Genomic DNA, 26,846 nt, shown 5'->3' with positions numbered 1-26,846 from the left:
AAGTTACGTAGTTTCCGTACGGCGTGCTTAGCGTAAGGCTGCTCCCGCTAATAGCAGGCGCAGCCAATGCTAAGGATACCCGTCGTTGCCGCGTCGCGATGTTCGAATTTTACGTCGTTTGCGTAAGTGAATGGCGCTGGACGCCATTCACGTTCACTTTGAAGCAAATTACGTCTTTGCGACGTCATTTGCCGCAATGCATGTCGGGAAAGTTTCCCGACGGAGCATGCGCTTTACGATCGGTGCAGGAACGCGCCTAATTTAAATGATTCCCGCCCCCGGCGGGATCATTTACATTGCGCGCGCTTACGCCGGGCAATTTTGCCGGCGCGCCCTCGCAATTTACGGAGCTACTGCTCCGTGAATCGAGGGCAGCGGCGCAAATTTGCGGGGGCGCAGGGCAAAATCGTTGCCCTGTGCCTCCGCAAAAATAGAGCAAATCTCTTTGAATCTGGGCCAATGTTTCTTTCATGTGTTTGCCCTTCCATGTGCTCCTTGCTATGAAGGCCAGTTATAGGTGGCGGTCATTTGTCTGCCAACCGACCATGGAATACTCGTGAAATGGCGCCAAACTTCGGTATTTAAATAAACCTCCATGGGCAACGTTTTTGAACTCTAAACTGGTAACCTGTATTTTTTTTTTTTTTTTTTTTTTTTTTTTTACCACTTACCGTCCGGTCAATAGCCAATTGACATCCGGGAAGTAGTTGTGAAATCCTGACTGGACGTCTATTGACGTCCTGCAGGATTTCATGCCGGCGATCGGTGATGCGGGGTGTCAATCTGATACCCTGCATCTCCGATCTCGGTAAAGAGCCTCCGGCTGTGTCCAACCACGACTGGTCACGTTGTAAACAGGAAGAGCCGTTGATCGGCTCTTCCTCACTCGCGTCTGACAGACGTGAGTAGAGGAGAGGCGATCGGCGGCTCTCCTGACAGGGGGGGTTCCGCTGATTGTTTGTCAGCGCAGCCCCCCCTCTGATGCCAACACTGGACCACCAGGGAGTTATCCTGCATAAGCTTTATTTGACTTTCTTTTTCACTAAAGAAGTCCAATACATCTGGTAAGCGCAGCAACTAATTTGAGCACTTTTGGGTGATCGGAAAGTATCGTTTTGGTGAAGGAGCATTTCACTTTAAAGCAAGATTCACGTCACTATTTTTCAAGTGTTTGGTGCATTGGAGAGATTGCAATCTACATATATATTGGGACTATTTATTAGTATACAACAAGTATGCTGTGGTGTTACTAATTGATGTTGGACTCATCACCAATTTTTCACCTATGCTAATATATCATTATTTATTGTAATGTTTTCATTTGTATGACAAGCTGTTTACTACACATGATTTATCACCTATTAGCGCCCTCTTTTTTTCACAATTTTTATTACCAAAAATATGTAGAAGAATACGTATCGGCCTAAACTGAGAAAGAATTTGCTTTTTAAAAAAAAAAAAAAATTGGGGATATTTATTATAGCAAAAAATACAAAATATTGTGTTTTTTTCGAAATTGTCGCTTTTTATTTTTTTTTTTGTTTTGTTTATAGCGCAAAAAATAAAAATAGCAGAGGTAATCAAATACCACCAGAATAAAGCTCTATTTTTGGGGAAAAAAAGGACGTCAATTTTGTTTGGGTACAACATTGCGTGACCGCGCAGTTGTCCGTTAAATTGACGCAGTGCTGAATTGCAAAAAAAAATGGCCCCGGACATTGAGCAGCCAAATCTTCTGGGGCTGAAGTGGTTAGCAATGCAACAGGGCTGCTGCTTGGCATGGGATCCCCCAAAGCCAGTAAAGATCACTGGAGTAGCGGTGTCTAATACAGTGATTTTCAGCTTCTAGAGCAGTGATGGCGAACCTTGGCACCCCGGATGTTTTGGAACTACATTTCCCATGATGCTCCTCTACACCAGACCTCAAAATTTCACTCGCCTGCTCGCATTTTGCGAGTAAATTTTGAGGGCTGGCGAGTGTGGGCTGCCTGGGAGCAGGGGGGGTGAGCAAGGAGAGTTGCGTCGCCGCCTGTTTGTTAATAGCGCAGGGAACATTACATCTTTCAAATCAATAGCTGCCGCCACCGCGAGCATCATATTCAGCGCCTCCCCCTTTTCCGGGCACTTTTTTCATAGACCGATCACCCATCCCAGGATTAGATGGGTGATCTGTCTATCAAAGTTTCCCAGACAAGGGGGAGGGGTTGTATATGACGCTCGCGGTGGCGGCAGCTATTGATTTGAAAGCTGTAATGTTCCCCGCGGTTTGAACAAGGCAGCGGCTCCGGCTCCTCTCCTACCCTACTCGGCACAGGTAGGCTGCAATGTGGGGGGACTCGTGGCTGCAATGTGGGGGGACTCGTGGCTGCAATGTGGGGGGACTCGTGGCTGCAATGTGGGGGGGACTCGTGGCTGCAATGTGGGGGGGACTCGTGGCTGCAATGTGGGGGGGACTCGTGGCTGCAATGTGGGGGGGACTCGTGGCTGCAAATGTGGGGGGACTCGTGGCTGCAAATGTGGGGGGACTCGTGGCTGCAAATGTGGGGGGACTCGTGGCTGCAATTGTGGGGGAACTCTGGCTGCAAAATGGGGACATTTTGCTGCATTGGTAGACATGGGCAGGCTGCATTTTTGGGCACGGCTAAAGTTGTTGTTAATACATTTCATGAGATTTATGGGGACGGGATTGGGGGCGGGACATGGTAGGGGTTGGGCGGGGCAACTGGTGGCGAGTACGCCTTGAGGCCTGGCTAGTAGCTCAGGACTTGAAATTTTGAGGCCTGCACTACACTGCTGAGCATTGTGGGAAATGTAGTTCCAAAACATCCGGGGTGCCAAGGTTCGCCATCACTGTTCTAAAGGATCCAGAGGTGTGGTATATACATAGTAATATTGGTCTAAGCTGGTCCAATATCCATACCTGGAATAAAGCCGTGGTGCCCTTTTTTTAAAGGAGATTTTTTTTAAGAATGTCTCTATAATGGGGGCCTTTTTAATGAACGCAGCAAACACTTAAAAAAAAATTATTTCAGAGTTCCGCTCCAGTTAATTGGGTTATATTGTAGAAGTTCTCTCTCCTTCAGCGTCTCCAAGGATCGGGTCAGCCGGTTTTCTTGCCATCTGCTTTCCATTAACTGCAAATATTGAAAAAAAAGAAAGCATTTATACACCAAATTCTTTCGGCTGATTTATTAGGTGATCTAAGCGGTTGAGATTTATTACCCCCCAATATTCCTTTTTATTCTAATACTCTAAAAGATTAAAACCCATCTCCAGTTCCCAATCGCCCCCTGGAGGACTGCCGTGGCATGTATTTTATTCTATTTTTTGTTGTTAAGACTTTTTTCCTGTCTTCAGGCCAGTCAACTGGGATCCTCTTTTCCTCCAAATCGCCTATCGCAGGGGTCTCCATACTTTTTAAATAAAGGGCCAGATAACTGTCCTTCAGACTTTAGAGGGCCTGGACTGTGGCCTTGGTGATTATTGGGAGTAAAAAAAATTACCTAGTGCCCCATTGTTGGTGTCAGTGGAAGGAATAGTACTCCACCAATTTTGTCAGTGGGAGTAGTAATGTCCCATCGTTGGTTTCAGTGCAATAAATAAGTGCCCCATTGTCGGTGTCAGTGGAAGGAATAGTGCCTCATCGTTGGTAACAGTGGGAGGTATAGGGCTTCATTGTTGGTCTCAGTGGGAGTAATAATACCCCATTGTTGGTGTCTGTTGGAATATTGCCCTATCGTTGGTGTCAGTGGGAGGAATAGTGCCCCATTGTTGCTGTCAGTGGAAGGAACAGTGCCATAATGTTGGTATAGAGGAATAGAGTTTTACTGTTAGTGGGAGGAATAGTGTCCCATCATTGGTGTCAGTGGGAGGAATAGTGTCCCATCATTGGTGTCAGTGGGAGGAATAGTGTCCCATCATTGGTGCCAGTGTGAGGAATAGTAGCCCATCATTTGCATGTTAGGGGTAATAGAGCCCCATCATTGGGGGCTCTATTAGTGGGAGGAATAGTGTGTCAGTGGGAGGATTAATGCCCCATCGTTGGGATCAGTGAATGGAATAGTGTCCCATCATTGGTGTTAGTGTGAGGAATAGTGCCCCATCATTTGTGTGTTAGGGGTAATAGAGCCCCATCCTTGGTGTCAGTGGGAGGAACAATTCTCCAGCGTTAGTGTCAGTAGGAGAAATAGTGCCCCATCGTTGGTATCAGTAGGAGGAGTAGTGCTCCGTCATTGGTGTCATTGGGAGGAATAGCACCCATTGTTGGTGTTTGTAGGAGGAATAATGCCCCATCGTCGGTATCAGTGGGAGGAATAGTGCTCCATTGTTGGCGTTTGTAGAAAGAATAGTGCCCCATCATTGGTGTCAGTGGAAAGAATTATGCCCTGCTGTTGGTGTCAGTGGAAGAAATGGTTCCTGATCATTGATGTCAGTAGGGAGAATAGTGCCTAGTATCAGTGGGAAAAACAGTACCCCGCAGGCCAGATAAAGACAAGCAGAGGTTGAACATTTGGAATGCAGTTTGGACCCCTGTTCTATGGCATTGGGCAATAGATGACGCAAAGAGTGGCAATTACGCCAGGGCCACTGTGAGTGAAATATACCAAGGTGACGCCAAGGTATGTGATGTCCTGCACTCATAGGGCCAGATCCACAGAAGAATTACGCCGGCGTATCTATTGATACGCTGCGTAATTTCAAAGTTCCCGCGTCGTATCTTTGTTTTGTATCTACAAAACAAGATACGACGGCATCTCGGATCGATCCGACAGGCGTATGTCTTAGTACTCCGTCGGATCTAAGGTGCATTTTTCCGCCGGCCACTAGGTGGCGTTTCCGTCGAATTCCGTGTCGAGTATGCAAATTAGCTAGATACGGCGATCCACGAACGTACGTCCGGCCGGTGCATTTTTTTTTATGTAGTTTCCGTAAGGCTTTTTTCGGCGTATAGTTACCCCTGCTATATGAGGCGTATCCTATGTTAAGTATGGCCGTCGTTCCCGCGTGGAATTTTTAATTTTTTACGTCGTTTGCGTATGTCGTTCGTGAATAGGGATTTGCGTAGAATGACGTCATCGTCGTAAACATTGGCTTGTTCCGGTTTATTTTCGAGCATGCGCACTGGGATACCCCCACGGACGGCACATGCGCCGTTAAAAAAAAACGTCATTTACGTCGGGTCACGACGTATTAACATAAAACACGCCCCCATCACATACATTTGAATTGCGCGCCCTTACGCCGCCAAAGTTATACTACGCCGCCGTAACTTACGCCGCAAATTCTTTGAGCATAAGGAAAATGCGCTGTAAGTTGCAGCGGCGTAGTGTATCAGAGATACGCTACGCCGGACGTAGGAATGCGCTGCGCGGATCTGGCCCATAGTATGTCCTCGGTCTCCAGGTGGAATCACACTGGATGGACATCTTATGGGAAAAGTACTATGGAGGACAGCTCAGGTTTGAAGGTCAGTATTGCAGCAAAAGCAGCATTTTTGTTTTAATTCCCAAATACTTGCAGAGACATCGATCATTTATTTTTTATCTAGGGTTAGGCTTTAAGGAGGAGAAATGGCGATCAGTACATTTCAATGCATAAGCAACTTTAAAACTGGTGACAATCAACCGTAAAAATAAAAAATCATTGCCTCACCCGTTTATTCTCATCCCTGTATTTCCTCAGGAATAAGGCTTTGGCTCGTTCCTGCTCCAGGTCCTGGACAATGGCGAGCCGGTCCGCTTCCTTGAGAGTCTCCAGTTCCTTGCTCTGGCTGGCTAGGGACTCCCTCTGAAGAGCCCACTTGTCACTCATCTGCTTCTTCAGCACATGTCTGGTCTCCTTTCTGGAAAATACGTGATCAAAAAAACGCTTTATTTAATCATATCGCACATCTGTCATGGAAATCTGTCAGATATATGGAAATCTGCTGTATGTGATCTTACTGATAAAGACCACGAGGTGGCTGTTAAGAGCACAGGCTGCATACAGTGCCTTGAAAAAGTATTCATACCCCTTGAAATTTTCTACATTTTTGTCATGTTACAGCCAAAAACATAAAGTAGTTTATTGGGATTTTATGTGATGGAACAACACAAAGTGACACATAATTGTGAAGTGGAAGAAAAATGATAAATGGTTTTCAACTTTTTTTTTTTTTTTTTAACCACTTCAATACCGGGCATTCCCTTCCTGCCCAGACCAATTTTTAGTTTTCAGCGCTGTCGCACTTTGAATGACAATTGCGCGGTCGTGCGACGTGGCTCCCAAACAAAATTGACGCCCTTTTTTCCCCACAAATAGATCTTTGTTTTGGTGGTATTTGATCACCTCTGCGGTTTTTATTTTTTGTGCTATAAACAAAAATAGAGCGACAATTTTGAAAAAAAATAATATTTTTTACTTTTTGCTGTAATAAATATCCCCCAAAAATATATAAAAAAGCATTTTTTTTCCTCGGTTTTGGCCGATACGTATTCTTCTACATATTTTTCATTAAAAAAAATCGCAATAAGCGTTTATTGATTGGTTTGCGCAAAAGTTATAGCGTTTACAAAATAGGGGGTATTTTTATGTCATTTTTATTAATATATATTTTTTACTAGTAATGGCGGCGATCAGCGATTTTTTTCGGTACTGCGACATTATGGCTGACACTTTTGACACATTTTTAGGACCATTGCCATTTTTATAGCGATCAGTGCTATAAAAATGCATTGGATTACTATAAAAATGCCACTGGCAGTGAAGGGGTTAACACTAGGGGGCGGGGAAGGGGTTAAGTATGTTCCCTGGGTGTTTTCTTACTGTGTGGGGGGGGGGGGGGTGGCCTTACTAGGGGGAAACACTGATCTTCTGTTCATACGTTGTATGAACAGAGGATCAGCGTTTCCCCCCCTGACAGGACCGGGAGCTCGGTAACGAGCAATCGCGGGTGCCCGGCGGCGATCGCGCCCCCCAGGCACCCGCACTGGAGTCACGGACGCGCCCCTATTGGCCACTAAAAGAGCCAACGTATAGCTACGGGCTCTCGCCCAGGAGAGCCGACCTGCCGCCGTAAAATGACGGCGGCTGGTCGGCAACTAGTTAATACAAAGTCCCGCCTCCTATGATAGACAGAACGGTCATCCAATGGCATACCAGGAGACGGGACTTCCAATAGAGACACTGCTGAGTAAACAGGAGATTCTCTTTATGTAATCTGACGGCGCTCGTCTTGCCCCCTTCCTGTCCCCCCCTAGGCAACACCGATAAATATGGTATATATCTTTTGTGGCCCTGGGGGCCACAAACAATATATATATCCAAATCCCCAGGGGGGCCATATTAAATCAACAGGGGGCCGCATTTGGCCCACGGGACGGATTTTGGACATTCCTGGTTTAGATCAAAGCATATTCATGTGTCAGAATGGCCTATTCAAAGTCCAGACCTAAATCCCATTGAGAATCTGTGGCAAGACTTGAAAATTGCTGATCACAGACGCTCTCCATCCAATCTGACAGAGCTTGAGATATTTTGCAAAGAAGAATGGGCAGAAATGTCCCTCTCTAGATGTGCAAAGCTGGTAGAGACCTCCCCAAAAAGCCTTGCAGCTGTAATTGCAGTGAAAGGAGGTTCTACAAAGTATTGACTCCGGGGGGCGCCATACAAATACACGCCACACTTTTCAGAAATTAAAAGTGAAGTTTTTACATTTTCCAAGGTTAAAGAGTGCTCAATGGAAAATGAAAGGATATTCCAATAAGAAAGTCAGGAGAAGTCTTATTATCAGAAATCACTTGCCTGTATTCCTCTTTTTCTACCGCTGTGCCATAAAAGGGTCGCCTCCAGCCCGTGTGGAACCTGGGAAAATAAAGGATTTGTTACATGATAATGGTGAATTGTCTTCCCTTTAAACCCAGAGTGGAAAATGTAACAGGAGTTTTTACACTTATTTAAAGCAGAACTCCAGCCTTACTTTTTTTTTTTTTGTTTCATCTGCTTCTGGTGTTTTGTGAAAAGCTGTACTTCTTACCCCTCCTTTACCTTGTTCCTCTGAATATACATTGGAGGGCACTTCAGCAGGCACACTTCAAACCTATAAGACCCACTTGGCGGCTGTATAGAGGTTTTGGGACCCGTGGCGGCTGGTGCTCAAAATTTTTGGGGGGGGCGCAAACAAAAAACAAAAAAAAATTGCAGCCTCACTGTGCCCATCAAATGCAGCCACTGTGCCATCAATTGTGACCACTGTGCCATGCCATCAAACGCAGTCACTGTGCCATTAATTATCACCATTGTGCCATGCCATCAAATGAAGTCGCTGTGCCATCAATTCGCACCACTGTGCCATGCCATCAAATGCAGCCACTGTGCCATCAATTGTCACCACGGTGCCATGCCATCAAACGCAGCCACTGTGGCATCAATTATCACCACTGTGCCATGCCATCAAATGCAGTCACTATGCCATCAATTCGCACCACTGTGCCATGCCATCAAACGCAGTCACTGTGCCATGCCATCAAACGCAGCCACTGTGCCATGCCATCAAACGCAGTCACTGTGCCATCAATTGTCACCACTGTGCCATGCCATCAAACGCAGCCACTGTGCCATCAATTGTCACCACTGTGCCATGCCATCAAATGCAGTCACTATGCCATCCATTCGCACCACTGTGCCATTCCATCAAACGCAGTCACTGTGCCATGCCATCAAACGCAGCCACTGTGCCATGCCATCAAACGCAGTCACTGTGCCATGCCATCACACACAGCCACTGTGCCATCAATTGTCACCACTGTGCCATGCCATCAAACGCAGCCACTGTGCCCCTCAATTGTCGCCACTGTGCCCTTTAATTGTCGCCACTGTGCCCATTGTTGCCACTGTGCATGTCACTGTGCCCTTTAATTGTTGCCACTGTGCCCATTGTCACCACTGTGCCCTTTGTCACCACTGTGCCCATTGTTGCCACTGTGAATGTCACTGTGCCCTTTAATTGATGCCACTGTGCCCTTTGTCGCCACTGTACCCATTGATGCTACTGTGCCATTTGTCGCTTCTGTGCCCATTGTCGCCGGTGTGCCCTGTAAAATGCACTTACCTTTCTGCTTCCTTGTCCCTCGATGTCCTCCCCACCCTCGATGATGCTTCAGCCAATCAGGTTACCGATAACCAGAATCGGTGAACCTGATTGGCTGAGACGGCCGTCAGTCTTATCCAAGGGACGCAGCCCCCCTACGTTCCGAGGATAAGGCATCCGGGAGCCGAGGGGCTGTACTCGGAAAGCCTATCAGAGCCTCTGGCTCTGATAGGCACTTCCACACAGCCAACCAGCTGCCGTTATTCAGATAACCCGCGCCCAATGTCCGGCTATCTGAATAGACCAGGCAGCTGGCAACAATAACATACATTCGTGCAATGCAATACATGAATGTATGTTATTTGCGAGAGGGGGTGGCGCTGCAGCGCCCTCTATAGACGGCCGCCATCACTGCAGTTAGTAAAAAGTAAAAATTAAATTTTAAGCAAAATAAAAATTATTAAAGGGCCCGTTTTTTTTTTGTGACTACAGGAGGGGGGGGGGGGGGCGGCCCTAGTTTGCCTTGTGGTAGCACCAGCCCTGCCCCTGCGATGACAAAGAGAGGGTGATGTCATCTTTCAGTGCAGATGTCGATGTCCTTCAACCCATTAAATACGGTTTGGCCACTAGTAGCCCCGCCTCTAATTTGTCAACTTTTCTACGCCCTACTCCGCCCAATAGCCTTCAATTTGCCAAAACATTGATGGCAACCCTAGTCTGATAGGTTGCTATGGACAACACAGACATAATCATACATGAGGCCTGATAGGAGTTTCCCCAGCTATATAATGCTGTTGCTATGGTGATTTCTTGTTAGGTACTCACCGGCTGTATTCTCTTTGCTGCATGCAGATGACCCTCTGGTGATTGTGCTGGTGTGTGGGCACGGTCTCCAGGCTCACCATCCTCCTCTTCACTCCCGGGGGATGGAGGGGGTTGACACGAGGAGGGAACTGGAGCAAAACAAACACAGTGGTTACTTTTCACGGGTAAAACTTTAATCAGGCGAAAAGCATCAGCACATGGTCACTCCCCCAGAAACACCCCCTAACATGTTTCACCCAATGGGCTTTACCATAAATGATGCATTATAGTTTCCCATTATAAAAATTAAGTTTATTTTCTACACTAATGGGGTTCCATTGATGTCTATGGGAGGGAGGCTCCATATAACAGAATAATGGCTTTATACTTACTACCATGCTGGTGGTACGTGACACTGGCACAGCGGGCAGACACAGGGGGGTGGTGGAACATTTTCTCCTAGGAGTGAAGTAATCCCCCCAGGTGACGATCGGTGTACTTGGCAATGACACCCCTTTTGGAGAAAAAAAAAAGGTGACCATGTGATAAGACTTTGATAAATGACATCCTTCTAGATCAGCCTTCCTCAACCTTATTACCCCGAGGAACCCTTGAAGTAATTTCAACTTCTTGGGGAACCCCTGCTAAATTATGTCTACAGCTCGTGATACATTAGCATAATTAATACATCAAAGAAAGTTGTAAATATAAGAATAAGTAATGTAGTGCCCACACTAACATTAGTGGTTAGTTTAGAAGTAGGAAAATGACCCCCTTGCATTGGTGATCAGTAAAGTTGGGAGATCGATCCACCATTGCTCAAAGCTCAAGGAACCCCTGGCAACCTCAGGAGGAACCCTTGGTTTTTATAACCTCAGGAGGAACCCTTGGTTTTTATAACCTCAGGAGGAACCCTTGGTTTTTTTAACCTTAGAAGACACCCTTGTTTTTTTTTAACCTTAGGAGGAACCCTTGTTTTTTTTTTTATCTTAGGAGGAACCCTTGGTTTTTTTTTAATCTTAGAAGGAACCCTTGGTTATTTTAACCTTAGAAGGAACCCTTGATTTTTTATAACCTTGGGAGGAACCCTTGTTTTTTTAACCTTAGGGGGATCCCTTGGCTTTTATAACCTTAGAAGGAACCCTTAATTTTGTATAACCTTGGGAGGAACCCTTGTTTTTTTAACCTTAGGGGGATCCCTTGGTTTTTATAACCTTAGAAGGAACCCTTGGTTTTTTTATAACCTTAAGAGGAACAATTATTTTGTTTTTTTTTTAACCTAAGGAGCAACCCTTGGTTTTTATAACCTTAGGAGGAACCCTTGGCTTTTTTTAACCTTAGGAGGAACCCTTGGTTATTTTAACCTTAGAAGGAACCCTTAGCTTTTTTTAACCTTAGGAGGAACCCTTGATGTTTTATAACCTTGGGAGAAACCCTTGTTTTTTTTTTAACCTTAGGAGGAACCCTTGTTTTTTTTTAACCTTTGAAGGAACCCTTGATTTTTATAACCTTAGGAGACACCCTTGTTTTTTTTTTTTAATCTTCGGAGGAACCCTTGGTTTTTATAACCTTAGAAGGAACCCTTGGCTTTTTTTAACCTTAGGAGGAACCCTTGATGTTTTATAACCTTGGGAGAAACCCTTGTTTTTTTTTTAACCTTAGGAGGAACCCTTGTTTTTTTTTTAACCTTTGAAGGAACCCTTGGTTTTTATAACCTTAGGAGACACCCTTGTTTTTTTTTTTAAATCTTCGGAGGAACCCTTGTTTTTTATAACCTTAGAAGGAACCCTTGGCTTTTTTTAACCTTAGGAAGAACCCTTGGTTATTTTAACCTTAGAAGGAACCCTTGATTTTTTATAACCTTGGGAGGAACCCTTGTTTTTATAACCTTAGAAGGAACCCTTGGTTTGTTTTTAACCTTAGAAGGAACCCTTGTTTTTTTTTTAACCTTAGGAGGAACCCTTGTTTTTTATAACCTAAGGAGCAACCCTTAGTTTTTATAACCTTAGAAGGAACCCTTGTTTTTTTTTAACCTTAGGAGGAACCCCTGTTTTTTTAACCTTACAAGAAACCCTTGGTTTTTTATAACCTTGGGAGGAACCCTTGTTGTTTTTTTTAACCTTAAAAGGAACTCTTGGTATTTATAACCTTAGAAGGAACCCTTGGTTTTTATAACCTTAGAAGGAACCCTTGTTTTGTTTTTTACCTTAGGAGGAACGCTGGTTGAGAAAAACTGTTCTAGATTCTCATAAAAAGTATTTCGTCTAAGGCTTGTTCACTCTAGTTTTGCTGTCTGAAGAATGAGCATTCGGATTGCTCTTCAGAGAGCATTTCACAGGCGGTGAGGAGGGGTTGTATCGCCTTCTCACTGCCTGATTTAACCCCTTCAACCATGCACTAGCACACAGCAACTGCAAGTATTGCACATGTTTGTGGGGTGCTTGCAGAGCAGCCCTGTTTGCTTGAATAAAGGAAGTGGGGATTGTAAAAGCCTGACTCAACTGCAGGGTTTTATTGCCCCCCAAGAATTAGTATGAAGGAGCCCTCTATAAAAAGTGATCTAAATGTGAATTGATTTTCAGAGGAGCACCTGGTTTAGACACACATCTAAACCTAGCCTGTGAGATATGCTTGTTGTTGTTTTTACTTGCCTACAATGGCCAATGATGACTTTTAATGCTTTGCAATTGCGTTTTTCCCCTTTTTTCTTACCTGGTGATCCTGCCAGTGACACACTTCTTGTCCTAGGGTGACAGCGCCCACTCACTGTACTGCATGTACTTTCTTCTGATTTAAACTAGAGAACACCTCCCCATCTCTGCATAATCCTAAAATGGGGGGGTTCTGTAGTCCACAGAGTGAACTGGGCAGGGCTGATAATACTGCTGAGGATTTCGGTGCAGCGGCGTGCACAGGAAGTCTCAAACTCACCAGATTTCTGGCAGGATCAGTTCATATTTTGCACTTATTGAACATATGTAACAAAACACTTTTATATTTAACAGACCCAAATGTAGCAAATCATTGTTATGGTAGAACTACAGGCAAAACCTTTTTTTTCTTTGATAGAGTAAGGGAGGGTTATAAACCCTGGGCCAGATTCTGGTAGATCCTGCGGCGGCGTCGCGTAAGCTATTTACACTATGCCGCCCCAACTTACAGGAGCAAGTGCCGTATTCCCCAAACACTTGCTCCGTAATTTGCGGCGGCGTAGTGTAATTGGCCCGGCGTATCCCCGCGTAATTCCAAGGGGGCGGCTTGTATTTAAATTAAGCGCGCCCCCGTGCCGATCGAACTGCGCATGCGCCGGGCTTAAAATAGCCCAGTGCGCATGCTCCAGTTCTCGACGGAAAACGTCAATGACGCCGACGTGTGCGTCATTGACGTAAAGTCGTATTCAAGAACGACTTAGGAAAACGACGTACCCGACGGGAAAAGACGACGCGGACCCGACGCCATACTTAACATGGCATACGGCGGACTGGCTTAAGGTTACCCCTCATATAGCAGGGGTAACCTTACGCTTACGCAAACGACGTAAACGACGACGGCGCGGAGCAAATTCGTTTGGGAATCGGCGTATCAGGCTCATTTGCATAGTCAAATGAGAACTGAACGTAAAAGCCACCTAGCGGCCAGCGTCGAATTACATCTAAGATCCGACGGTGTAAGTGACTTACACCTGTCGGATCTACGCTGTATCTATGCGAAAATGATGATAGGAATCATACGCATAGATACCCGGGGCCAAAAAACAGAGATACGATGGTGTTTCCTGAGATACACCGTCGTAACTCTTCTGAGAATCTGGCCCCCTGTCAGTTATTTGGCCATCTGTGTCACCATTGGGGAAATTTCCCTTCACTTCCTGTCCCAAAGCCACAACAGGAAGTGAGAGGAAATCTCTCCAGGTGCGGGAATCCAGAACTAGTGTCCCCATTGGAAGATTTTCCTCTATTCCTGTTCTGATGACAACCCAAAATTTGGGATTTTCTTTCACTTTTGATAACAGTCACCAGGATCAATAGAGAGGATGAATCTTCCTAAGGGGGGCACAGAGAGCAATAAAAACCTGACAGGGTCCCGACTCCAATATATCCAAAGCTAAAGAAAAGGGTTTTGCCTTTAGTTATACCTGGAATACAGCAGACTGAACATTGGAGGGATTGCTAGGAATTCAGGGCTTGCCTACTCACTCATTCTTTGGCCTTGCCGGGGGTCAGATGATGACCTGCAATGACAGAGACATTTCTACTGTTAAAGTGGAGTTCCACCCATAAATATAACATTACATCAGTAGTTTTAAAAAAATGTCATTAGTCCTTTACGAATTTTTTTTTTTTTTTTTAGATGCCTTCAAAGTGTTGTTGCTAGGCAGAATAGTTAATCTTCCCACTTCCTGCACCTAGGTGCTTAATGCTGCCTAACCTACACCGCACAGACTCCTGGGAATGTAGTGGGTGTAACTTTCCAGGAGTCTGTGCATTCCCCAGTCTCAAAGAATCATGTGACTTGGACAGCACAGGTGCTGAAACCTGATCTGACACTGCTTGTGCAGCACTGAGCATGTGCGAGATTTGCAAGGCTGAAATCCAGGAAGTCATACAGTCTGGCTTCATGATGCCCACACTTAAGATGGCCCCAGTCAATTTCTATTTTATAAAGTGTCTAAATGCTGTAACAACCTAACAAAACGGACCTTAGTTTACAGACTAACTTTACTAGACTACATTAAGCTTGTGTATTACAGGGGTATTTATATTTAAAAAGTGAAATTGTGGCCGGAACTCCGCTTTAATATAAGACAGTTCTGTATCGTGTTGATGCTTAAAACCCCAAGACAACAATTTCAGGAAAATGGACGATCGTCTTCCCAAAAGCGAGATTTTAGTTATAGGTGGAGCCCAAAATTGTACCCAACCCACGGCCAGGATCAATGCCGTCTCCTCTATGTGCGCTGATTGAGGATTCAGGTCCGCAGAGGCTGCCTATGGTCTCTGCTTCAACCCCATGTAAAGGGGACTCGGACAGGGATCATGACGTAAGGGGGATTTTAATGGGGATTTTGAAGTAGGGGGGACACTGATTGGGACCCTATTGTAAAGGGGACTCTGATGGGGACCACGATGTAAAGGGGACTCTGATGGGAATCATGACGTAAGGGGGATTCCTATGGGGACCTTGTTATAAGGGGAAACTCTGATGGGAACCTTGGTGTAAGGGGGATTCTGATGTAAGGGGGGGCACTCCAATGTCAGGAGGGGCTCTGATGGGAACCCTGATATAAGGGTGAACTGTAATGGGGACCCTGATATAAGGGAGGGGGGTGTGATGGAAGGGGAGACACTAATGGGGACCCTTTTATAAGTCGGAACTGATGTAAGGGGGGGCTCTGATGGGGATCCTGATGTAAAGGTGGATTCTGATGGGGATCCTGATGTAAGGGGGGACTCTGATGGGAACCATTTTATAAGTGGGGACTCTGATGGGGATCCTGATGTAAGGGGGGGGGGCTCTGATGGGGATGCTGATGTAAAGGTGGACTCTGATGGGGATCCTGATGTGAGGGGGCACTCTGATGGGAACCCTTTTATAAGTGGGGACTCTGATGGGCATCCTGATGTAAGGGGGGGTTCTGATGGGGATCCTGATGTAAGGGGGAGAATCTGATGGGGATCCTGATGTAAGGGGGGACCCTGATGGGGATCCTGATGTAAGGGAGGACTTTGAGGGGGCTCCTGATGCAAAAGAGAACTCTGATGGGGATTCTGATGTAAGGGGGGGGGGTCTGATGGGGATTCTGATGTAAGGGGGGGAATCTGATAGGGATCCTGATGTAAGGGGTTGGATTCTGATGGGGATCCTGATGTAAGAGGGGGACTCTGATGGGGATCCTGATGTAAGGGGGGACTCTGATGGGGATCCTGATGTAAGGGGGGATCTGATGGAGATCCTGATGTAAGGGGTGACTCTGATAGGGATCCTGATGTAAGGGGGGACTCTGATAGGGATCCTGATGTAAAGGGGAATTCATTCATTTATAAAACTTTTTTTTCAGCCCGCAAATATTTATAAAATATACTGTGTGGCCCTAATACTGAAAAGTTCATTGGGGCGCCATTCTGAATGAATGTAGCGCGTGAAAACGCACAGAAGCGTAGACGCGTTGAGCCCCGGTCATTGCGGGCGCACTCACCTCGCGTCCCGGAATCCTCTGATTACTGGAGAGACGCGGTGATGAGATCCTCTTAGGAGATGGAATAGATGGACGTCTCCTCTGTAACTCTATATCTCTCTCTCTCTCTCTCTCTCTCTCTCACCTCTCTCTCTCTCGCCTCTCTCTTTGCTCTCCGGAGGACTGTTTGCATCATGTGACCGCCTGCTTCTATGGGAAACCGAAATCCTGCGGACAATAGGCCCGGCAAGTGGCAGGGCAGGTCCGGGGACTCCCACAGAGGGGACTAAGGAATTCATTGTACACAACCCTGTCATTATCAGATCTGCAGCAAAACCTTCATCATCTGGCAGAGAAATGGTTAACTAATCTCTTGGCTGCAAAAGGTATCAGCCGGCGGCTACAATGTAACATCACAAAGTATATAGAAAGACTAAACACTCCATAGAGGAGTTCAAGGGGAACTTCACTCTTCCAATCAACATTGGGGTAGATTCAGATAGGTTAGCGGATCTTTAGGCAAGTGCTGTATTCAGAAAGCACTTACCTCAAAACTTGCGGCGGCGTATCGTAAATCCCCCGGCGGAATTCAAATTCCGCAGCTAGGGGGAGTGTACTATTTAAATCAGGCGCGTCCCTGCGGCGATTTAAATGCGCATGCGCCGCCGGCTAAATTTCCCAGCGTGCATTGCTCCAAATGGCGTCGCTAGGACGTCATCGGTTTCGGTGTGAACGTAAATTTACGTCCATCCGTATTCGCGACCGACTTACGCAAACAACGTAAAAATTCAAAACTCGGCGCGGGAACGACGTCCCTACTTAACATTGGCTGCGCCTCCTAATAGCAGGAGCAACGTTACGACGAAAACGACTTACGCAAACGATGTAAAAAACTACCGCCGGGCGCACGTACGTTTGTGAATCGGCGTAAGTGGCTAATTTGCATACTCTACGCTGAAAACTACGGGAGCGCCACCTAACGGCCAGCGTCAGAATGCACCCTAAGATACGACGGCGTAAGAGACTTATGTCAGTCGTATCTTAGGCTAATGTCGGCGTATCGAGCTTTCTCAATACAGAAAGTAGATACGCCGGCGCAGATTTGAATTTACGCGGCGTATCTATGGATACGCCGGCGTAAATTCTCTCTGAATCTACCCCCTTGACTATTTGTAATCCTCATGCTGATCACATTAGTAAATAGATAGGAAAATAGATAAGGTTTTCTTGTTTGATTTTTTTTTTTTACATTTCTTCAATCACTTCCTGGTTTCTTGCCTAGGCACATGATGTCATACATCCCATGAGTCTTCAGGAGAGGAGGAGGCTTTTTTTCCAGCTAGGCATGCCTGAGCTAAGGGCAGTTGGAATACAGGAATTAAATGCTACATCAATCATCTGCCCTTACTCAAAATGGCCAGAAATGTTAGGGGAAGGGGTGGGGGGGAGGGGCTTCAAAGCATGGAGACACGGATGGATGGCGGAGATTGCCTTGAATATAAAAAAAAATGGGCTAGATTCAAGTAGCCCGCCGTAAGTTTGTGCGAGCGTAGCGTATGTTATTTACGCTACGCCGCCGCAACTTACACGGGCAAGTGCAGTATTCACAAAGCACTTGCTCTACGGAGTTGCGGCGGCGTAGCGTAAATCAGCCGGCGTAAGCGCGCCAAATTCAAATTTGCTAGAGGTGGGCGTGTTTTATGCAAATAAAACATGACCCCACGTAAATGACGTCTTTAACGAAAGAATCCCAGTGCGCATGCTCGAAATTCCGCCGCAAATCGTCAATGCTTTCGACGTGGACATAATTTACGCAAAGCCCTATTCGCGAACGACTTACGCAAACGACGTAAAAAATTAAAAATTTGACCCGGGAACGACGTCCATACTTAACATTGCGTACACCTTATAGAAGCAGGAGCAACGTTACGCCAGAAAAGCCTTACGCAAACGACGTAAAAAATTTCGCCGGGTGCACGTACATTTGTGAATCGGCGTATCTAGGTCATTTGCATATTCTACGCCGAAAACGACGGAAGTGCCACCTAGCGGCCAGCGTAAATATGCACCCTAAGATACGACGGTGTAAGAGACTTACGCTAGTCGTATCTTAAGCTAATTTCGGCGTATCTTGTTTTATGAATACAGAAAGAAGATACGCCGGCGCAAGCTTTGAATTTACGCGGCGTATCTATAGATACGCCGGCAGTAAATAAATGCTGAATCTAGCCCGAAATATTTAAATTGCGTTTTCGGTTTATGGTCCTCAGATGCAGAGTAGCTCCGCTTTAAGGCTCCGTTCACACTTGTACGATGCAAAAGTTGCGCCGACTTTGGAGTGCGACTTTAGATGGGTGCGACTTGGACACGACTTTTGGCTTTGACCAGTGATAATGGACAACTGTAGAACATTCCGGTGCGACTTTGCTGGAACTTTTGAGGGTTTAACATTGAAGTCTATGACCCTAGGGCTCCATTCACACCTATGTAGTTTGCTTTTGAGCGTTTTTGCAGTGCTTTCCGCGTTTTTGGACACCCATTTTTAACACGTTTTTGATGCTTTTTGTTTTTTTGCTTTTTTTTTTGGCCAATTTGTCGTTGGGTGGAAAAATCGCGCAAAACGCATCAAAAAACACATCAAGAATGCACAAGAAGGGCCCGTTCACACCACATGCAGTCCAGTGCGTTTTTTTTTAGTAGGTTACACACAGCTCTCCCCGTTCTTCAGCTCTGGGGACCGATCGCGGGACTCCAGCGGCGATCGGGTCCGCGGGTTCCGCGGTCACGGAGCTTCGGACCAGGTCACAGGCGTGCGGCCGCGACCCACGGCTGGGCACTTAAAGAGGACGTACATGTACGTGCTTGTGCCCAGCCGTGCCATTCTGCCGACGTATATGTGCAGGAGGCGGTCCTTAAGTGGTTAAGTGAAAAAAGTCGATCTTTCGGAGCGTGTGTAGGGGCCATTACAGTCCTCAAAGTCACGCCATTTTGCCGGGACTTTGACACGACTTGAAGCAATGCCTGTGTAATTATGAGGTCTAAAGTCAGACCAATGTAGTGCAGGGAGTACTTTGAAGTCGCTGAGACTTGAAGTCGCACAGATATGAACGGTACTCATAAGAAATCACAGGGTAAGACTTGCCATGCGACTTTGCAGTCCCAAGTCGCAGGATAAGTCGCACAAGTGTGAAAGGGGCCTTATATGGAGATCTGGCAGGAGGACCTGATTGGACCACCCCGTGTGAAAGGTCCCATAGACAAGTGTAACCAACCAGCAAGATCCAATACACTGTACATTGTATCCTGATAAAAGAATACATTGTGCGGTGCCGGGCCGGTTGACTCGTCGGCTGACGTCACTCCTGAGCTCATTATACTCTGCCCATTGTTCAGGGAAAGCAGCAAGACCGGCGCTGCAACTTTCACTGGCTCCTCCCACCTCTTGTGATGGATTTTGTGTTTCTACACTAATTAGATTACATTTCACAGAAAGGTTTACCAGGTGAATAACCACTTGACCTCTGGAAGATTTACCCCCCTTCCTGATTATTTTTTGAGATACGGCACTGCGTTACTCTTTAACTGATAATTGCACGGTCGTGCGACGTTGTACCCAAATAAAATTGATGTCCTTTTTTCCCCACAAATAGAGATTTCCTTTGATGGTAATTGATCACCTCTGCGGGTTTCTTTTTTTTTTTTGCTCCATAAACAAAAACAAAACCCTGACAAATTAAAAAAAAAAAAAAAACAACTATGGGGTAGATTCAGGTAGAATTTACGCCGGCGTATCCATAGATACGCCGCGTAAATTCAAATCTGCGCCGGCGTATCTACTTTCTGTATTCAGAAAGCTAGATACGCCGACATTTGCCTAAGATCCGACTGGCATAAGTCTCTTACGCCGTCGTATCTTAGGGTGCATTCTGACGCCGGCCGCTAGGTGGCGCTCTCGTAGTTTTCAGCGTAGAGTATGCAAATTACATACTTACGCCGATTCACAAACGTACGTGCGCCCGACGGTAGTTTTTTTACGTTGTTTTCGTCGTAACGTTGCTCCTGCTTTCAGGTGGCGCAGCCAATGTTAAGTATGGACGTCGTTCCCGCGTCGCGATTTGAAAATTTTACGTCGTTTGCGTAAATCCTCCGTGAATGGCGCTGGACGCCATTTACGTTCACGTCGAAACCAATGACGTCCTTGCGACGTCATTTACCGCAATGCACGTCGGGAAATTTTAGGGACGGCGCATGCGCAGTACGTTCGGCGCGGGAACGCGCCTAATTTAAATGATCCACGCCCCCTACGGGATCATTTGAATTACGCGCGCTTACGCCGGCCCCTTTTACGCTACGCCGCCGCAACTTTACAGGCAAGTGCTTTGTGAATCAAGCACTTGCCCGTAAAACTTGCGGCCGCGTAACGTAAATGTCATACGTTACGCCGCCGCAGTTTTGTGCGCCCCTACCTGAATCCACCCCAATGTTATTTTGATGGCTTTGCTATGATGTCTGTCTCCCTGTAATATGTCCTGACTAATATGATTGCTCTCTTATGGAATCTAATACTCTTTGTGACCTTCTATGTATAAATACCCCTGATAAAGAGATTCATCTTGTCCTGAAACGCATTGGGTGCATAGGAATATCACCAAGGATGCCACAACAGTCATCTCTTCTATGTGTATTTACTACAGTGAGCCTCGAAAACGGCCGGAAAAGCCAGAGGACAGTTCGGCTGACCTCGGCAAACCTCGGAAAGACTCCGTTCATGAGCCTTTCTGAGGTTTGCCGAGTTCAGCCGAACTGTCCTCGGGCCTTTCCGTGCATTTCCCAACGGTGCCGATCGGCCACAATCGGCGCCGTTTTGCTCCGGCGCCCCCCCCCAAACCCAAGGCCAAACGCGGTACAGCACACCACTTTGGTCTGAATCCTGCTCGTTTTGTGAGACAACACTCGCAAACCGAGTTAGGATTTTTTCAAATACAGCGCTCGTATTGCAAAACGCTCGTTAACTGCATTACTCGCAATCCGAGGTTCCACTGTACTCGGAATGGGTGTTTGCGAGCCTTTGAGAGGATTTCCGAGATCAGCCGAGTTGTCCCCGAGTATTTCCGAGGCTCTCCGGCGCCCCCCACCACTGGCCACATGTATTGCATGCCATAGAAGTCAACGTGGAACAAATTATCTTTGTTTCCATTGACTTCTATGGGAAAACTCGCTTTGATATGCAAATGCTTTGGATTACAAGCATTCTCTTGGAACGGATTATACTTGTAATCCAAGGTTCCTCTGTATATGTTTTAATTGGTGATGTATACAACTTTTTTATGTTTGTAATAAAATTTGACAATTTGGGCCAGATTCACATAGGTTAGCGGATCTTTCGATCCGCGTAACCTATCTAATTTAAGATCCGCCGCCGCAAGTTTTTGAGGCAAGTGGGTAATTCACAAAACACTTACCTCAAAACTTGCGGCGGCGTATCGTAAATCCCCTGGCGGAATTCCGCGGCTAGGGGGAGTGTACTATTCAAATCAGGCACGTTCTCGCGCTGATCGAACAGCGCATGCGCCGTCCGGAAATTTTCCCAGCGTGCATTGCTCCAAATGACGTCGCAAGGACGTCATTGGTTTAGACGTTTACGTAAATTACGTCCATCCGTATGCGCGAACGACTTACGCAAACGACGTAAAAAAATTCAAATTTCGACGCGGGAACGACGGCCATACTTAACATTGGCTGCGCCTCATAGACCAAGGGGTAACTATCCGCCGGAAAAAGCCGAACGCAAAGTACGTAAAAAAAAACGCTGAGTGGTCGTTCGTTTCTGAATCGGCGTATATCCACATTTGCATATTCGTCGCGTAAATAAACCGAAACGCCACCTAGCGGCCGGCCTGGAATTGCAGCCTAAGATCCGACGGTGTAACACAGTTACACCTGTTGGATCTTAGGCATATCAATGCGTAACTGATTCTATGAATCGGTCGCATAGATACGACTGGCCGAACTCAGAGATACGACGGCATATCAGGAGATACACCGTCGTATCTCTATGTGAATCTGGCCCTTTTTATTTATCTGTGTCCTCATCGTTGCCTTTAAAGTGCCACTAGTACCGGGGGGTACTTGTTATTTTTTGTCTATTGAAGAGTTAAGCTGCCTGTGAATGTTGCCAAGTCAGCAGGTGATCATACAGTCCAGACAGACTGGGTCTATGGAGAAGTGTCAAGGCATAAAGCAGCATTGGAAACAGAATATAATAGAAGAGCACGGCCATCGTTATATTTACTACTCCATTGTGTTTTCTCTAGAGATAAATACAGTAAATACTAAAATAGTTGCTTTGCCAGCAACGTGCTGAGTCTTATATAAATGAAAAAAAAAATGTTGATTTCGTTTTTTTTCTTAGTATGACCACAAGGAGGGTGGTGTCCCGGCGGTGGATACGCCCACAAGGACCCCCCCGGCGGGATGGCTCCCCACTCCTCAATCTCAGGGGTAAATCTCCCCGTCTGTGGCCTGCCAGTGAACGGCTCTCCGGGCAGGCTGGGGCCTGTCACGTCTATAAAGTTTTACTTTGTTGACTTCTCCATTCAAGTCGCTGTGACCTCCCGTGTTTGATCCGGGTGCGATGTCAAACAACATTCTGCCTTTCAATGGGAGACGTCACTTTCCCCGTCTGGTCTGTGTGACCTCGCGCTCTGTTTGCTGAAAGCTTTATACGAATGAAAGTAAACGACGGAGGACTGCGGAGTGCTGGAGAAAAATTATTCATCTGTTTATCAACGTGTCGTAAAGAGGAACTCCGACCAAACATTAAGGCTGCATTCACACCTTGGCATACCAAATCGCGGCGTTTTGTCCCGCGAATTGCGGCGACAAATTGCTGCGTTTTTTACCGCGATTTGCGGCGACAAAACGCTGCAATTGTGAATGCAGCTGTACCCCCTCTATGGAGATGGTTCACATCTCCTATGCCGAACGCCAAAAGCTGCCTGAAAAAAAGGTCCGGGACTTGTTTTCAGGCGGCAGGCGTACGGCGTTCGGCATTCGGCGTGGAGATGTGAAACATCTCCATAGAGGGCAATGTGAAATCATCCCTCCAGCGTCTCAGGGGCTGCTGCGGCGTCGCACTACAGGCGTATATACGCCTAGGTGTGAACAGAGCCTTAGGCTCCATGCACACTGAAGCTGATAAACTGTAGTTTATTGGCGTTTTGGCTTTTTTTTTTTTAAAGCCCATAAACTGAACTCTATGCACACCTGGGCGTTTTTTAGTGTTAATGAGCTTTGGAGTTTATTGGCTCTTTTCTGAACGCCTGAAAATTTGCGTTCAAAGTGCCGTTTTTCGGCGGGTAAAAACGCTAAAAACGCTAAAAACCGTTGGCACACCCTACTGACCTGTGGTGTGATTGGACACAGAATGAGTTTGCCCAGCAGGTTACAGCCAATAATTTTGGCTGTATACCTGCTGACCCGCTGTGACCAATCACAACACAGAGTTTTGTGTTTACAAACACACAGAACACCAATCTGTGTAAATTTTTAACATTAGATTGAGGCTCATTTTGTGAAGGGGATTCGGGTGTTTTTTTTTTAAAACGAAGCAGTACTTACCGTTTTAGAGATAGATCTTCTCCGCCGCTTCCGGCTATGGTCTTCAGGACTGGGCGTTCCTATTTGATTGACAGGCTTCCGACAGGCTTCTGACGGTCGCATACATCGCGTCACGATTTTCCGAAAGTAGCCGAACGTCGGTGCGCAGCGCCGTATAGAGCTGCTCAGACGTTCGGCTTCTTTCGGAAGCCTGTCATTTAAATAGGAACAGTCCCGAAGACCATACCCGGAAGCGGCGGAGAAGGTCGCTCTCTAAAACGGTATGTACTGCTTCGATTTAAAAAAAAACACCCGATTCCCCTTCACAAAATGAGCCTCAATCTAATGTTAAAAAAAAATTCACTTCTGCGTGCGAGCTCGGCGGGAAGGGGGGCCCTTTTACTGGCTCCTTACTTTTTTAGCTGGCTCTTATGCCTTGTTTCCACTGCACGGAACGGTTCGGGTCAGTAAGAATGGAGCGGTTTAGAATGGACCGGTCTATTCTCATGAGCGTTTCCACTGCAAATCGGACCGTCGGGGACCATTCAGGATTTAGAAAAAATGCCTAGCACATCCACCAATCAGTGGAATGTATTGCATCTCCTCCCCTAATGGAACCGTTCCATTTCCTATGGCCCCACATCTGAAGCAGGACCCAGAATGGTCCGGTACGGTTCGGTTTAATGGCACACTTTCGTAGTGGAAACACCCAAAATAGCGTACCGAACCGAACCGTACCGAACCGATCCGCTCAGTGGAAACGAGGCATTAGATTCCAAGCAAATTTGTCAAACCCTGACCTACACCATGGTTTGTTATAGCGTGAAGGACCCTCATTTGTCGTATTCTTGCTCTGCCTCAAGTGGCGAATGTGGAAGAGCAGCAGCCAGGAAAGTCACAATGGGGTTGATTTACTAAAACTGGAGAGTGCAAAATCTGGTGCAGCTGTGCATGGTAGCCAATCAGCTTCTAACTTCAGCTTGTTCAATGAATCTTTGACAATAAAACCTGGAAGCTGATTGGTTTCTATGCGGAGCTGCACCAGATTTTGCACCCTCCAGCTTTACTAAATCAAGCCCAATATCTGAAGACAGACAACAGCTTGGGTATTGTTCTCACGACAGGTTCTCTTTAATTTGCCCACGATAAGGGGTGGCCTAATATTTACTGACATGTGTCTGCTACCCTAAGCTAAGCTGGTGTGAACAGATTTATTTAACTTAAACATGTGCGTGCGCTCAACAAGATTTTCTGGTGAAACAAGACTTGGAACCACATGAAGAACGCGGCCTGAGACATAAAGCCATTGTTCAATCCGCCGTATTAACAACACGCGTCTTTCTATAGGAAGAGATGGCGCGGGGCCCACCGTCCCCGGCTTGTGTTGTTTGTCTGGCATCACCTGGCTCCTTGATGAATTGTGTGCGATATTCCATACAAGCCCTTGCTGACGCCTTGCCAAGACCACCCGAGTAAATGGCCACCCCTCTCGTCCTTGTTGCTCCATAGTTAAATAAATAGAGGAAATGTGAAACAGATCGGCTCCTTTTGGTCTCCTTCTTTGATTGTAGCTCATAGACGCGGCACACGATCGCCCCTGACCTTAAGTAAATCAAACCAAGGCGCATCGTGAGGTCCGCCTGTTGATGTGAGTAGATCATACAACTGACCACCATCACAGAGGAGGCAAAAAAAGTCTACATTGGCCTTAAAGGGTAACTCCTTTTTCGTGGGGGAAATAAAATAGCAAAATATATATATATATAGCCGGATTCAGGTACAGTTACGACGGCGTATCAGCAGATACGCCGTCGTAACTCCGAATCCGCGCCGTCGTAACATTAAGCGTATTCTCAAACTGAGATACCCTTAAATGTTGCTAAGATACGAGCGGCGTAAGTCTTCCTACGCCATCGTATCTTAGCTGCTAGGGGCGTGTACGCTGATTTACGCCTAGAATATGTAAATCAGCGAGATACGCCTATTCACGAACGTACGCACGCCCGTCGCAGTAAAGATACGTTGTTTACGCAAGGCGCTTTCAGGCGTAAAGATAAACCACCAAAAAGATGGCGCAGCCAATGTTAAGTACGGGCGTCGGAACCGCGTCAAATTTTTCACGTTTTACGTCGTTCGCGTAAGCCGTCCGTGAATGGGGCTGGACGTAATTTACGCTCACGTCGATAGCATGGATTATTTGCGGCGTAATTTTGAGCATGCGCACTGGGATACTTTCACGGACGGCGCATTCGTCGTTCGTTAGAAATGTCAAATACGTGGGGTCACGAGTATTTAGCATAGAACACGCCCCCAACCAGCCTATTTTGAATTAGGCGGGCTTACGCCGGCCCATTTACACTACGCCGCCGCAACTTAGGACGCAACTTCTTTGTGAATACTGTACTTGCCTCTCTAACTTACGGCGACGTAGCGTATATGAGATGCGCTACGCCCGCCTAAAGTTAGGCACATCTACGTGAATCCAGCTAATAGTGTATTGAGAATAAAGTTATATAGTAATTGAATGTGCTTAATTACTTGCTATAGCCAAAAGACTGCTACAGCGCAGCCATCCAGTTGTAGAAGGGCATCAATGGACAACCTCCCCGAACCCCACCCCCTGTGCGCCCCCTGGGGCATGCATTGGGTGTGCTCTGTGACTGCTTTGTCCTTTGGACACACCTGATTACAGATCAATGTAAAGGGCCAATCATCAGTTCAGCCTCATCAGTGCAGCCTCATTAGTGCCCATCAGTGATGCCTCATTAGTGCCCTTCAGTGCAGCCTATCAGTGCAGCCTCATCAATGCCCATCAGTGCAGCCTTATCAGTGCCCATCAGTGCTGCCTATCAGTGCAGTCTCATCTGCGCACATCGCAAAATGAAGAGAAAACGTTCTGGACAGCCGCACTCCAAAAATAAATTGCTTTTATTTTAAAATAAAAAAAACACACAAAAAGCATGCCACAGCAGACGGGGTAAAAAGCTGACGCGTTTCACACAAAACTTTAGTGCTTATTCACAGCTTAGTAAGCTATGAATAAGCACTAAAGTTTGGTGTGAAACGCGTCAGATTTTTACCCCGTCTGCTGTGGCATGCTTTTTGTGTGTTTTTTTTATTTTAAAATAAAAGCAATTTATTTTTGGAGTGCGGCTGTTAGGCATGTGCAAAAGGGAAAATTTCGTTTCGTTTAGTTTCGTT

At 46.3% G+C, this 26,846-nt stretch overlaps 1 protein-coding gene across 1 annotated transcript; it reads right to left on the bottom strand.

Annotated features, from left to right (window-relative positions):
• Positions 1–2,826: 2,826 nt before the first annotated feature.
• Positions 2,827–16,149, bottom strand: LOC120945128. The gene is made up of 7 exons (XM_040359010.1): positions 16,068–16,149; positions 14,068–14,102; positions 10,264–10,385; positions 9,893–10,020; positions 7,783–7,842; positions 5,653–5,842; positions 2,827–3,134 (listed from the first exon to the last, which is right to left on the bottom strand). Exons 2-7 carry the CDS (start codon positions 14,069–14,071, stop codon positions 3,024–3,026), a joined length of 615 nt encoding a protein of 204 aa, XP_040214944.1. The 5' UTR covers positions 14,072–14,102; positions 16,068–16,149; the 3' UTR covers positions 2,827–3,023.
• Between the last annotated feature and the right edge of the window lie 10,697 nt (positions 16,150–26,846).

The sequence above is a fragment of the Rana temporaria genome, chromosome 7 (genome assembly GCF_905171775.1).
Source record: "Rana temporaria chromosome 7, aRanTem1.1, whole genome shotgun sequence".
Taxonomy (NCBI): domain Eukaryota; kingdom Metazoa; phylum Chordata; class Amphibia; order Anura; family Ranidae; genus Rana; species Rana temporaria.
Note: the sequence above shows the minus strand (reverse complement) of the source record. Positions and strands in the feature narration are given on the sequence as shown.